This window comes from Crotalus tigris, unplaced genomic scaffold (genome assembly GCF_016545835.1).
Source record: "Crotalus tigris isolate CLP2741 ecotype Arizona unplaced genomic scaffold, ASM1654583v1 scf7180000018485.2372832, whole genome shotgun sequence".
NCBI classification, from domain to species: Eukaryota; Metazoa; Chordata; class Lepidosauria; order Squamata; family Viperidae; genus Crotalus; species Crotalus tigris.
The window spans coordinates 2,007,741-2,023,366 of record NW_024097033.1 but is presented as its reverse complement, the minus strand read 5'-3'; the positions used below and the strand labels follow the sequence as shown (position 1 = coordinate 2,023,366).

The 15,626-nt window shown below is 38.1% G+C and overlaps 1 protein-coding gene across 3 annotated transcripts in view; it reads left to right on the top strand.

Annotated features, from left to right (window-relative positions):
- LANCL1 (LanC like 1) overlaps positions 1 to 13,975 on the top strand; it is a 30,906-nt gene extending 16,931 nt beyond the window's left edge. For all 3 annotated transcript variants that reach the window (XM_039352967.1, XM_039352966.1, XM_039352968.1), the window contains exons 5-10: positions 5,984 to 6,119; positions 8,982 to 9,128; positions 9,838 to 10,020; positions 10,354 to 10,530; positions 11,570 to 11,642; positions 12,707 to 13,975. In XM_039352967.1, the coding sequence (XP_039208901.1) occupies positions 5,984 to 6,119; positions 8,982 to 9,128; positions 9,838 to 10,020; positions 10,354 to 10,530; positions 11,570 to 11,642; positions 12,707 to 12,783 (793 nt within the window). In that variant the 3' untranslated portion in view covers positions 12,784 to 13,975. The remainder of the gene's footprint in view (positions 1 to 5,983; positions 6,120 to 8,981; positions 9,129 to 9,837; positions 10,021 to 10,353; positions 10,531 to 11,569; positions 11,643 to 12,706) is intronic.
- The last annotated feature ends 1,651 nt before the right edge of the window (positions 13,976 to 15,626 follow it).

The window sequence follows — 15,626 nt, the reverse complement described above, 5'->3', positions numbered from 1 at the left end:
TCTTCTCTTTAAGATCCTAAGTATTTTCTTTTCCTGCAAAAGCTGCCCAAAGTGTATTTTCCCCCCCGTGAGGAGAGAGGGAAGGGAATTTCTGCCCTACCCTCTAAGAATAGCGGCGACTGACTACCCAGGGGAGTTAAAGCACTAAAAGAACAATTTTAATCTAATTGGATTTATGTGTTTCTGAAACTTGGGGACCAAAAGTTTTCTCATTTTTACTGGAGACTTTTGTTTTTATCTATAAAAAAGAAATAAAACTGGAAAAAGGATTATAAAAATTTTGGACTTAAAAAACTTTAAACGGTATTGGTAACATCTTGTATTTGAAAAGGGTCCAGATAATTAGTTTCATCCAAGGATCGCAAGAGTTGGGATGCCACCACCTCCTCTACAACCTTCCCCACAAAGGGGAAGTTGGAGACGGGAGGAAAGTTCTTCAAAACAGCTGGGTCCAGGGAAGGCTTCTTGAGGAGGGGCCTCACCACCGCTTCCTTTAAAGGTTGCGGGAAAGACCCCTCCATCAAGGAGTCGTTGATTATCGCCTGGAGCCAGCCTCGTGTCACCTCCCTACTGGCAGAAACCAGCCAGGAGGGGCACGGGTCCAATAAACAGGTGGCGGCATTCATTGCCCTCACGGCCTTGTCCACTTCAACAGGGGTCACAGGCTCAAACTCACTCCAGATAACATGACTAAGACCAGCCCCTGGCAACTCGGCTGGCACTGCCCAGTCGGAGTCCAGGTCTCTCTGAATCTGAGCGATTTTGTCCGAAAGAAACTGAACAAACTCCTCAGCTCTCCCCCGCAAGGGTTCCTCCGCCTCCTCCACTTTAAGAAGGGAGCGGGTCACCCTAAACAAGGCGGCCGGGCGAGATTCTGCGGACGCAATAAGTGCGGAAAAGTGAACACGCTTTGCCGCCCTTATCGCCACTAAATAAGTCCTAAGATAGGCTCTTAATAGTGATCAGTCAGATTCAGAGTTACTGGCCCTCCAACGTCGCTCTAGACGTCTCTTGTGGCGCTTCATCTCCCGGAGCTCCTCAGTAAACCAAGGCGCCCTCCGGGGACCACCACCACAGAGAGGTCGCAAAGGCGCAATTCGATCCAGGGCCCCGGACGCCGCCTCATTCCAGGCCGCAACCAGGGACCCGGACGAGTTGTGGACAAGGGAGTCAGGTATTTCCCCAAGCTCCTCCTGGAACCGATCTGGGTCCATTAGGCGCCTGGGGTGGAACCACCTAGTCGGCTCCCTCTCCCTGCGATGGGGGAGTGATGCTCTGAAGACCAGCCTCAATAGGAAATGATCTGTCCATGACAAGGGCGAGATCTCTATTCCCCTTTATTCCAGATCATGTCTCCATTGCCCCAAGAGAAACACAAGATCGAGTGTGTGACCACCCCTATGAGTCGGATCCTGAATTACCTGGGTCAGGTCCATGGTTGCCATGGAAGCCATGAACTCCTGCGCTGCCTCTGAGCGATCGCCGAGTGATGGTAGGTTAAAGTCCCCCAGTACTATAAGTCTGGGGAACTCCACCGCCAACCCGGCTACTGACTCCAGCAACTCAGGCAGGGTTGCAACGCAGCTGGGAGGTAGGTACGTCAGCAGCAAGCCCAACTGAACCCGTGAACCCAACTTCAATAGGAGGGACTCACACCCAACAACCTCCGGGGCAGGAATCCCACGAGGACTCAAGGACTTCCGAGCGATGACTGCCACTCCCCCACCCCTGCCCTGATGTCGAGGCTGATGAAGCACCACAAACCCGTCCGGGCACATCTCCGAGAGGGAAACACCCCCCTCAGGGCCCAGCCAGGTTTCAGTTATACATGCCAGGTCTGCCCCGCTGTCCAATATTAAATCACGGACAAGGGGGGCTTTGCTGACAACGGACCTGGCATTAAGCAACAGCAGCCTACAATTAGGGCCTTATACTCCCCTGTCACCAGTACTACAGGATGAGCCTTTTGAGGGGCCGGAGCAAGGAATCGCTCTAACATAGCGAGTCCTTATTCCCCAAAGATGGCCTGCCCCTCGGCTCCCGCCATATCTGCCCATCCCAGTCATAACCGGGATGCTCCGACCTTCTCCCCTCCCTGGAGTACCCCCACCCTCACCAGCCTTCTCCCTTCCTGACCGGACTAGCTTTCCATACAAACCAAGCCCAAGGGTAAGTCCTGCCCCCCCACTTTTGCTATTGCACTCAGCAGAGGAGTACCAGGCTCCGCCCCCGACTCCACCATTCTCATACCCCAAACACTCAATACACATTCACACTCAATTTATATACATAAAAATCTTGTGGTGAAGTTTGGTATTACAATTTGTTATTGCCTAAAAGAGACTTGGTTTGAAGCCCAGACTTCAGATAAAACTTTTTTAACCTTGATAGAGACCACCTGTGAGAAACTCAGCTGTAAAGAGAACTTCTGGGCGGCATAACTGGCCTGCTTGAACTATGAATGTAAACCTTTACTGACTTTCAGAGTTATATGTGGGGAATTGCTTTCCTATTTCTTTAACTTAGGAACATTGGTTATTATATGACAGTGGTGGCGAACTTATGGCACGGGTACCAAAGGCGGCACTCAGAGCCCTCTCTGTGGGCACGCGAAATGTCACCCCAGCCCCGCCTACCCCTGTGGCCCCCTCCTCACCAGCAGCCCCCTGGAGAGTCGCCCCCAGGTGCGGCCCGCATAGAGCAGTGCAGCCAAGGACATGGCAGCCGGGCAGCAGAGACAAGACTCCACCCTTGCGCCCCATCACGGCAAATGATGGTGTGGGTGGAGGGCATGGCCGCCATGGCGCTACTAGGCCACCTGGGTGATCTGCGGCAGGCCGTGGAAGCAGTGGGTGTCCCTGTGGGTAGGCGGAGCAGAGGCAGTGGGATGGGGGGGCGGGGTGAGGCGGGACAGGACAGTTTTTGGGCACTTGGTCTCTAAAAGGTTCGCCATCACTGTTATATGAGATGATGAAACACCTTGGACTATAAAATCTTACTTGACAAACAACTTCTACTATAAAGACTACCTATAAACACGTGATATAGAGGTCCCATGCCTAGTTATAAAATTATTTTTAATGTCTGATTTTAAAGTCCTCAACACATTATTAAGAGAATATGGATGAAGACCAGGAAAAGATCCTTTCCATGTTGAAAGCAATACATGAAACCATTCTTTCAGCTTCTGACAAAATAAGACCCAACATAAAAGAACAAGATGCCAGCTTAGATACACAAACCCAAATTTTGACTATAACCCAAGAACTAACAACATAGAAGATAACAGAAGAAATGGAACAATCAAATACTGACAGAGGATTCAACTGACCAACAAATACAGTTAATGGGAAATCCAGAAAAAGGAGTGACAATGGAAAATGGAAAAGACTTTCTATATAAATCAGAAGAAATTTGAGGAGAAAGAAGAAGAACAGATTGAATGGAAGATAAACATTTCAGGACAATCATGGGAATTGGAATAACAGGGAGACGATCTAATGAATACAAATGGCCTAGCCCTTCCAAAAATATTGCAATTAAATGGTCTCTCTTATTTCAAATAATATATATAATAATAGAGGGAGATCTATTTGATGACTTAAAAGCACTGACATGGAAGGCTAGTTGGCAAAAGAAGAAAGCCTGAATAAGGCTGAAGAAAATTGGGGGTTTGATTTATTAGAGGGGATTTCATATTACTAATTAGAGGGCTAAAGGGAGAAGTTGAGATAAGGAGAATTTTGGTCATTAAATTTAAAATATTTGGAAATTAGTTGAAAATAAGGATTTGTTTAATATTTAAAAATTAGACCCAAAAGAAAAAAAATATGACTATGTTTGATTTATTGATTAACCCAGAAAATATATATAATGGTTTTGATTTATTAAAGGGGATGCTATATTATTAATTAGATGATTTAATTGGTGGGAAATAGATAACTTTTAGGAAATAGAACAAGACTATACTCAAATAGATAAGACGTGTATTTTGAATATTAGATTCTGTTATGAATTGAGATAAGGGAAACTTTGGTTATCTAAAGCCTGGAAAATTTTAAATATCAAATGTTAAATATGAATGTTGATGGGAAACTAAAAATTGGGAATAAATCAATAACAGGACATTGATTTTCTATAAAGATTGAATGTAAAGCAATTAAAATGTATAAGCTAAAATTTATTGATAAACGTAATAATGATGTTTTTACTTAGTTGATACAATAAGAACTGTATTAGCTTGAATACGAGATAGTAGATATTAAGGGAAACAGAGAGGAAATATTTGATGTTGTAACTTGAGATTTATACTAAAGATTTTTGTATGTTATTGAACTATTGATTAACCCAGCCACCACATTGCTTTTTAAATACCTAAATGTAAAATTAAGAAAGTAATAAAATATTATTAAAAAAAGAACTGTATTCATATAAATGTAGTTCTATTTGTTTCATTTGGGAATTTTTTCTTTTGTTTCTTCCACACTTAACTCCTGTTCTCAGAGTGAGAATTCAATCTAATCAAATAGTGCCTTCCAATGGTATTATTGGAATAAAGCATGAAATTGTAAAATAATTGTCCTTGAAAGCTGAGGAGCTCTACCTTGACTAATATGCCAAATATTTTCTTAAAAACTTGAATTAAAAAATACTTGGATAACAATTGTTGGAATCATGGCCAGAAGAGCCTTTGCCCAGTTTTGGCTAATGTACCAGTTACAACCATACAGGGAGTAAGATGATCTTTACAATGGTTTGCATGCTTATCTGCTACTAGTGTGGATTATTGCAATGCATTGCACATGGGGCTGCCTTTGGAGTTTGTTACACATGGCAAATAGTTCAAAATCCAGCAGCCTGCTCTGGGAATGACATGGTTCCCAGGTATCTTCAGGACATCCTTTTCTGTGTAAAACTAATGTTTATGGTGCATTCCTCCTAGATGGGGATGTTTACGGTTTACTCCATTCATGAAATAGGAGGGATGGGGACCTTTTTCTGTGGTAATCTCCATCTTGTGCAGCAGTCTCCCACAAATCTCAAAGGTTCATGTAGCACCTACCTTGGCATCTTTCTGAAAGAAAAGGCCCTCTTTCACTGGGCATTTGAAGCCTAAGGTTTGCTGTTAGTGATTTGAGATAGGTATGATGGTTCTCTGTATTTGTCTTGTTTTTGCCCTTGATTCTATTATATGTTGTTATAGTGTAAATTACTGAGAATTTATCCTGACCACAGAAGAGTATAAATTCAACCTGTCAATTAATATGGGGATTATGAAAATGGATGCTTGATAAGTAAAAGAAATCATTGCAGAAAATAAGGTTGAAAAAGATATTAGGTGCACTGTGAGGAAAAATGTAGAGGAAGAAACAATTAAGAATAAAGACTTAAAAATCACAGAGTGATCTTCATGGAAAATAATATACATATTTTTGAAGAGAGCTAATTAAGGATAATGTAATGTATACATAGTCCTCGACTTAACAACAGTTCATTTAATGACAAGTTACAAAATCACTGAAAAAGATGACTTATGAGCATTTTTCACATTTACAGTCATTACAGCATTCCCATGGTCATGTGATCAAAATTCAGATGCTTGGCAATTTACTCATATTTATGACAGTTGCAGTGTCCTGGGATAATGTGATCCCTTTTGTGACTTTTTGACAAGCAAAGTCAATATGGAATCCAGATTCACTTAACAATCATGTTACTAATTTAACAAATGCAGTGATTCATTTAACAACGGTGGCGAGAAATGGGGCAAAACTCACTTAACAAATGTCTCACTTAGCAATAGAAATTTTGGTCAATTGTAGTCATAAGTCGAGGACTGCCTGTAATGTAATGTAATATCATATCATATATCATTGCAAAATAAACTATAGCACAATTTAAACATGTTTAGAAAGCCTTCTCAGCTTGGGAGTAGGGGGAACTTTTCATGCCATTGATTTATAAAATCTTTTTCCCCCCCAAGCTTGTTGCATCTACCCAAACCAGATCCACGAATCCCTGATGAAATGCTTTATGGACGTATGGGGTATTTATCTGCTCTGCTGTTTGTGAACAAACATTTTGGAGAGGAAAAGATCCCTCAAAATCATATCCAACAGGTACTTTATCCTTTTTTTTTTTTTTTTTGGTATCTTGTGCTACTTCGGTAGAGGTAGTCCTTGACGTACAACCACAGTGAACCCAAAACTTTCATTGCTAAGCAAGAGAATTGTTAAGTCAGTATTGCCCCATTTCACAACCTTTCTCACTATAATTGTTAAGTGAATCACAGCAGTTGTTAAGTTAGTAACATGGTTGCTAACTGAATCTGGCTTCCCCGTTGACTTTACTAGTCAGAAAGGTGATCACATGACCCCGGGACACTGCAACCATCTTAAATACATGCCAGTTGCCAAGCATCTGAATTCTGATCATGTAATCAATGGGATGCTGCAGCAGTGTGAAAAATAATTACAAGGCACTTTGTGAACAATTACTAAATGAATATCTTTTTTAAAAAAAGTTGATGGAGAAATATAAGAGCAGAAAGTTGTGGTTTTAATTTATTATTTTTAATAATTTGTAGCTTGGTCTGCTTTGCTGTGGGTGGTTAAAACTTTCTGATTTTCATGATTCCTGATTGCCCAGCAATTCTTAAGTGACTTACAAAAAAGTTATTCTTTGACTAAAGAAGGAGTTAAGAAGATGGAGTAGCAAATTATTAGTGATATATTTGAAAAATATTTACATAAAAATAGATCAGTGGTTCTCAACCTTTTTAATGCCGCGACCCCCAACCAGTCGTAAGTCGAGGACTATTCAACTGGTCGTAAGTCAAGGACTACTCAACTGGTGCAGCACCGTTTGCAGAATGGGACTTTTGGTGGGCTCAGCAGGGCAGAGGCAGCCTGGACAATTCCTATTGGCTTTTGAAACCAATAGAATTAGACTCTATTCAAGAGAATCTATTCTATTGGCTTTCAAAAGCCAATAGAATAAAAGGGAGTAGCACAGCTAAGGAAAAGAGGAAAAAAATGGCGGACTGCATTGTTTGGCGACCCCTGTGAAATGGTCGTTCGACCCCAAATGGGTCCCGACCCACAGGTTGAGAACCACTGTCATAGATATTTATAAGATTGAGAAATCCTTGAGAAAAAGAGAGATGTCAACGCTGCTAACATCGGATGTTCTCGCATTGACAACAGATGGAAATGCAACCATTTTACTCTTTTGCTTTTAGAGTTAGTTGATGCTGAGAGGGGGAATGTGGATGAGAGTCCAGTTAGTCATAACAATAATAACTCAGCCATGGGAATCCAAGGTTATTGCGCCCAGAGTTGGCGGGCTGGAGAGCTGGGGAGAAATAATGCTTAAATAATTCCTAAAGTTTGTAAATATTATTGAAAGTGTATTTGAGAGTATGTTAAGAGAAAGTTAAAGAAAAAGATGTATTAGTTTAAAGAAAAGTTTAGAGTTTTAAAAAAGATGTATACAAGAAGAAAAAAAATATTCTGTGAGGGTAGCTTAGAAGGAGTGATCTAAATTTAATAGTGAACTATAATATGTATGTTAAGAGGAAGTTAAAAAAAGATGTATTAAAAAGTTTTGATTTTAGAAATGTTTTTAAAGAAAATTTTAGTGTTTTAAATGGATAAAAAAAAGTATTTTTCTCTTTAAGGTTATAGAATCTGAAAGAGTACAGTGAATTTGGTTAATATAAATGGTGATAGTTTATAAAGACTGTTAAGTGCAAATAGAAATACATATTATCTCCACAGCAAGGAAGATAAAGCAGAAACGATTAAATTGATTATTCAAAGAGGAGAATATATTTAATTATGTTTTTTATTTGGATGTCACTTCTGGACTTTGTGCTTATGATATAAAAAATGAAACTTTGGCTTTGGTTTTGCCGATTAGATAGATTTGTTATAGAAATGGCTTGTTACATACTAATGTGTAAAAGTAAAAAGTTGAGGTTATAATGTTATTTTGCACTGTGCTACAAAGAGTCATATATATATATATATATATATATATATATATATATATATATATATATATATATATGTAGGTCTTTGGTTGTTCGGGTTTTCTCCCGGGTAAAATTGGAAGTGTCTTGGCGACGTTTCGACGAAGTCCCATTCGTCATCTTCAGGCTGGTGTTTTCAGCTTCGTGCTTGCTGCTCAAAGCACGAAGCTGAAAACACCAGCCTGAAGATGACGAATGGGACTTCGTCGAAACGTTGCCAAGACACTTCCAATTTTACGCGGGAGAAAACCCGAACAACCAAAGACCTACATACAAATACCCACGAAAACCTCAGATATAATATATATATATATATATATATATATTATATATATATATATATAGAGAGAGAGAGAGAGAGAGAGAGAGAGAGAGAGAGAGAGAGAGAGAAAACAGTCATAAACTAATGGTTGTAAGCCGAGGACTACTTGTATCTAGAAACTCCTTCCATGGTTAATAATGCTAACCCCATTTTAAAAAAATGGCCAAAATTTCGTAAAATTTCTAGATCTCACATGATTAGCAAATTCCACAAGATTTGAAGAGTATAATTACAAAATCTCCTGAAATATGGAAAGGTCTGGTTTTTTTTCTTTTCTTTTTTTTGGGGGGGGGTGTGTGCCTGGAAATATTTAAATATTTATTTATTTAAAAATACAACACTGTTCCTTAAATACCAACTAGCATGATAGTTGTAGGTTAAGAAAATTATTTATTCAAATTGCACTTGGCTGTGAACAGACAGAGGTGTAGATTACATAATCATTTTATCTGGGAAACTCCTATGAGGCAGTTTCTTAGCAAACTTCATGGAGCGATACTGGAATATTTAAAAGTTCAAGTCCATCGTGCTATCTAAAATACTTAAAATAGATTATTGTTATACTTTTCCCCTTTTATTTATGCCAGCAATAAAATTTTGAATCATTATTTCTGATTTCTCCTGTAGGTCTGTGAGGCAGTTATGGCATCCGGTGAGAATTTGGCCCAGAAGCGGAAGTTCACAGCTAAGAGCCCACTCATGTACGAATGGTACCAGGAGTATTATGTAGGAGCAGCCCATGGTCTAGCAGGAATTTATTACTACCTGCTGCAGGTGAGAGGCATCCTGCAGTAAGGAAAAGCTCTGTTTAGAAGTGTAATGCCATTCATGTAATGGTTTAGGCATGGCCAGAGACTTCATCACCATTAATGGTGGCCCAAGTTGTAAAATAAAATAAAACTCTGAGTTTGTAAATGGGGCAAATATTCTTTTTCCACAGAAATTTATATCCTCTGTGCAAAATAGAGTCCACTGATTGTTACAACCGTAAGCCAAAAATATAACTAAGGTATTTTAAAGTTTTAAATAGCAGTACATGAAACATAAGACCTTATTATGAAAACATAATAAACTCAATAGTTTAACTGAATTTTTTTTTAGATTAAAACCTGAAAAAATAAAAAGGCTGTCATAGAGCAGTTTGCTTTGGTTCCACTTCTGCTAGCTTTTTCAAATAATTGGTAAATGATGATACCTTTTTCTTCTGCTTTTAATATGACTTAATAGTACTCTTCTGAATTATGATACTCCTTTTTAATAAGGTAAATTAAATCTTGCTGTTAACAAATCTTTAATTTGCTATTAGAGATTAAGAACTTGGGCATGCATATATTATATTTAATGTCTGGAATATTTTACAGTCCCCTTCGGAGTCAGACAATTTAGGGGCAGTTACATCTTTTATATTTTTAAGGCCACGCATAAACTAAGATGAAGTTGCATCTTATAATTGATTTAAGATCATGTGTATTTTCTTACTCAGCCTGGTCTTGGTGTGAGTCAAGCAAAGTTGCATAACATGGTCAAGCCAAGTGTGGATTACGTCTGCCAGTTAAAGTTTGTCTCTGGCAATTACCCCCCCTGCATCGGAGACAATAGAGATTTGCTGGTCCATTGGTGCCATGGTGCACCCGGTGTTATCTATATGCTCCTTCAGGCCTATAAGGTAGGTAGCAACAATTAGACAATGGAACAAGATTTTATCCCTTCCTGTCAGATTGTTTAATATTTCTGCTCTAACTAAAATGGATATTAGATGTCTCTGCCATGCATTTTGATGGTCTTACTGTAATAGCGACAGCTGGTAGTGACATTCCTTCCATTTATCGCTCAAGAGATCTTTTCAAGGAAAATGACAAAGTCTTTCTGTTCTTGTCCCAGAGAGAGTGAATAGCCACTAATTAGCAAGACTATGTTGACCCTTTTCTGTTTCATCCTTGAATGATGGAAGAAGCTGCCAATAATAAGGAAGAGAACAAAATGCTGCTTGTTTTCTCAGGTGTTTGGGGAACAGAAGTATTTCAGTGATGCCTTGCAATGTGCCGATGTGATATGGCAGTGGGGGTTGCTGAAGAAAGGGTACGGGCTGTGCCATGGTACTGCAGGCAACGCATATGCCTTCCTGGCACTGTACAACCTTACTCAAGACATGAAATACCTCTACAGAGCTTGCAAGGTGAGCACATGTTTATATGGGACAAAATGTCTAGCTTGGCCTGCAGAAAAATTAACCAGACAGACAAAATGTAGATGACTACTTCACATAACTTTGATTATCTGCCTTGAAAGACTGGAAAATGGACTGTCTTATTCTGACTTTATTTATCTGGATTTTTAAAAAACCCTCAAACTGTTGGGGGAAAAAGGTAGCAAGTTGCTTGGGATTTAGATCTGCAGAACTTCTGAACTGCTACCTTTTTTACTTTTTTTGGCAAATATGCAAAACATGGTTGTTGATATTGCAAATTTCGTACACAGAAGCCACTTTTGTTAACCTATCATTCCCCTATTAGTCACAGAGCTTAAAGTGAAATTACCTGTTTTTCTTTTCTTTTCCCTTATATAGTCACAGGCTTTGAATTTTGGTGATAATTGTAATTGAAGTTTATTGTCAATATTCCATGCTTTTGTAGGAGAAAAAAGTTACTTTTTATCATTTACCCTATTTTCTACAGCCCTTTCAATCTTAAATAAAAACCTGCTCTGGAGGATATGAGATCTTCTAGTACAGTGTTTCTCAATTTTAGCTATTCTAAGGTAATTGAACTTAAATTCCCAAGTTCCCCAGCCAAAATTCTAAGGCTTGAAGTCCACCCATCTTAAAGCTCAAGAACAATCAGGATTAGGAGCCTGAATGTGAAGAATTCCCTCAGCCTTCTTGTCTAATCTGCCTACCCTAAGCTTTCTTGTCCCGTATGTCGTGCTTCTATTCAGCTTTTGGCCTTGATTTGCGCCAAAAGGTGGCGCTTCCTTCCCAAGCCCAGCCTGATTTTCTTTTTTTGCCAGTCAATGTTTGCAAAATACTTAGAAAAGACTTACAAAACAGCTGCAAATATATTGTTAGCAGCAGGTAAAGTTCTTGAATATTCTATATGTCCAGATTGATTGATTTTCAGTATTAGCATATCTTGAGACATATCTTGTGAATTGCATTAATGGCTGTAAGATCCCTACAAAAAATTACTTATACTAGATAAAAGTGTATTTTTTTTTAGTTTGCAGAATGGTGTTTAAGTTATGGGCAACATGGATGTCGAACACCAGACACTCCTTTTTCCCTTTTTGAAGGTAATAGTCACTTTCCTTTTTGACTGAATGATAGTAACAATTGGGCTTGGATAACTGAAATATTGTCTCATAGGCTCAAATGTCTTAATAAGTTAATAATGTGGACCAAATACATGTGGACCAAATCAAATTATTTGCAGCTGAATATTACATTTCTATATGTAGCTTCTTGCATCTGTTGCCCTCCAGATGTGTAAGGATTATTTATTAGTTGAGAATGCTGGTATATAGTTACCCCAACCCATCTAAAAGTGTTCTTGGTTAAATGAGGCTTTTGTTAGAGCAGACAAATGGGTTGTTTCTGTTTTTTTTGGGGGGGGGGGAGAAATCTCTGATTTTACTAAAATGGATTCAGCTGCTTCTTTTGCTTATCTATAACAAACTGAAACAGAAAGAAAAAGCATTTGAGGATCTCAAAGTCAAACTGACGAAAAGTAATTAAAAATATAATATGGACTTCTCTATCCCTCTTCCATATCATATTGGAATTGATCATACTACTATTATAATCAGCACCAACACTTATATAATATTGGAAATATTTTGTATTATCAGATACTGTTGTATTGCAGATACTGAGAGAAAGTGTCCCTCCATAAGGATTTTGGCTAGTTAATGGCACACCTGAAATTAATTGTTCAGAAACTTTCCTGTTTCACCCTTCCGTCTAACAGTCACTGTGCAACACTTTCAGTTCGTTCTTTATTTAGAAATGTTTATTACATCTAGACGTTTGCTATTTCACTATTACCATAAGTAAATCATTGAAAAATACATGTTATCTGTTCTTCTAAAGCAGGGGTGTCAAATTGCCGGCCCGCAGGCCAGATGTGTCACACCAAAACCACACCCCAAAGTTGTGATAACGTTGCAACACGTCACATGACTCACAAGTTTGACACCCGTGTTCTAAACCAGTCTTCTTCCAACCTAGGTACCCTGCAGAGATCTTGAACTTAAATTCCCAGATTTCTTTAGCTACTATTGATACTTGCTAATAGTTCTGGAAATTGAAGGCCAGGTATCTGTTTAAGCATAATTATTGTTGTCTGTTGTTTTTACAGGAATGGCTGGAACAATATATTTTCTTGCAGATCTTCTGATACCAACCAGAGCTAGATTCCCAGCTTTTGAACTATAAATTCCTTCTCAGCCAATACTAAATACTGACAAGAACTTCAGTTCTTTGGAAAAGGCAGATTAAATAGGCTATTGTCTCATTTCTTGGCTAGAAAATTCAAACCCTAAGGGGAGGAGTATTAATATTTACATTCTATGTCTGATCTACTTTCAAAAACTATTAGTCTTTTTTCTAAGCATTTTAGGTTTTATTGAAGGGGGTTTCCAATTTGACTAATGTTTTCTGGAAGATAAAAAGCATAATATATTTGGCAATCAATTATTTTGCCTTGTTTGTTAGCTATAGGACAAATCTTGAAATTATTATCTGGCAAGAAATATTCCTAGTGTTGGGACTCCATGACACAGCAAAGGCTATGGCTAACACAAAAATTTATCAGAGCCCTTTCTGAAACATATATCTTTCTGATTTCTATGCACGTTTGTTGTTAAAACAAATGTACTGCTTTTATCAGTAACTTGTCACCAAGTGTATAACTCTTGGATGAATGTCCCTGTCTTCAATGAATGCTTTAAAGCTGTTTATAGCACACTTTCAACAGGAATTGAATATGTTTGGATATATTTACTGTAGCATTTTTCTTATCTGTAACAGATTAGAATAATTTGGCTTATAGGACCTGTCTGAAATCTTTTTGTGAACAGCACATATTACTCAGTATTTATCAGGAGCTTGTAAACTAATAAATCTATTATATAAAAAAAGAATTTACCAGTAGCCCAGTATTAGCTTGCGTTAAGGTAAAATGTCAACTGTACTTCAGCTTTAAAAAAAGGCTGAAATGATTCTTCTCGCTTTGTTAAATTAGCACCTGGCTGATCTTGCGAGGCAAGTACTGAAATATGCATTTAATATAAAAGAGAGGTAGCTGACTGCTTTGCATCTCCAAATGATTATAAGAGACTGTTCTGTAGTTCTTGCATCTTAAGAGTGGCATAAATGACTTTGAGGTTGCAATAGTTACCAATATGAACTGGAAAAAAAAGACATTGTTACCTGGATGTTCATCATAACTTTCAGACAATAGTATTCAGTATGTTGAATATTATCTTAATACAAGTATCTTCTTCATTTGACTTTTAGGTACAGTATAAGCTCTGTTTATGTGGATAACTAGTTTGAAGTCTTTGGAACATACTCTACCCTGCTTTGTTGCTAAGGTTCATTGAATTAAAGCTGTTTTGGACAAATACCTTGTTTTATGTTCTTTGTAAATGTCAAATACTGTATATATATGCACCCAGAGAGAGAGGAAGGAGAGCGAGAAAATATAATAGCTCTTTGAAGGAAGGAAATTCTACAAATGGTCAGAATACAACTGTGCTATATAAATTAAAGATGAACTACACAAGTAAAGAATCACCTAAGTCAACTGCAATTTTTGATAACCATATGGACTTAGTTGTATAAGGTTTTTTTGCAGCAATAACATGGTTTGTTATTGCCATTTGTGAATACAAACATATGTACATATACATCCCACTATTCCCTTTGGGGATAAGCAATAAGATGTCGCACTTATAGATACAAGCAACTGTGGCCTATTTCTGTTTTTCTGAGGTAAGCCAAGTTGGTTAAATGTTGCTACCCTAAGTTTTTCTTGTATCAAACTTGACTCTTGACTGGGAGGCTATGCTCATCTTGTTTTCTGTGCAGCCATGCAAAAGTAGATAAGATCACAGAACATGGAATTGCCATCTGTGAAAAAAACCAAGGTAACTTTATCTTTGAGAAAAAAAGATGGAATTAGAATAACAAGCTGCAAGGGAGGCACCCTTGAATACATTTTAATCAAGCTTTGAACGTAGAAACAAGATTGCTCATACATGATTGTGGAACTAGAAAGTAGTAATGGGGCAGTGGGGGAATTGCTGGGAGTATAAGAATGTGATCCATAAATGAGATGCATAAAGAGAAGGAAAGCATGGCCCAAGCAGCTGGGATCATCAGGCTGCCCTCATGGGGTCAAAAAGGAGCAAAGCAATGGGCCAGAAGAGTAGGCCTTGCTGTTTTGTACCTAAGGAATCTTGAGGCAATTAGCCAAGTGACTGAGAGGGAAAGGAGAAAGATGCATCTCCCACTGCCTTGAGAGCAACTGTGCTGGAATCAATCTGCCACCTTTGATCAGGGAGTTGCCATAATCTGTGTGTCTTCAGCTACAGCTTTTTATCCCAGGGGGCTAATTATGGCAGGTTCAGCATATTCATTCATTCATTCATGTCATAAATGTATATGACCATCCATCTCATATCTATGACTCTGGGAGGCTAACAGAATGAAAACTGCTTTTTAGAAAAAAAATATCTCATTTAGAACATTTATGGCAGCAGATAATTTGAAGACCTTGAAAACTATAGGCAGAGATAATTATTGCTTTAAGTTGTGAGACTTGAGAAAATCAATTCCTTTGATCCCTACCTTGGTCTCTTCTGGGGCAATAATTATGTTATTGGCATCTTTAAAAAATCCCCCAAAAGGTGGAAATATATTTATTACAATATAATATAATTTATTATAACATAGTGAATGCTCTTAAGGTAACTGATAAAAGTAAATAGCATGTTTTGATTTAACAGCTGTGTAGATTTTATATTCTCAGTGTGCCTATAGCCTAATAACATGAAATCTAACGTAAATGTATAAAAGTTTTACACAGAAGTTATGCATTACATAGGCAATTTTAATCCCTTGCTCAAATATTTATGTGCTAATTGTATGTTTCCACTGCCAACAGATGGCAGTATAGTTCAATTTTTTTACTAATATGCTGATAAAAAGAGGTAAAGATAAAAAAGACAAAGTACTTACATTTTAAAATAACCATTAAAAACCATATTAAACCT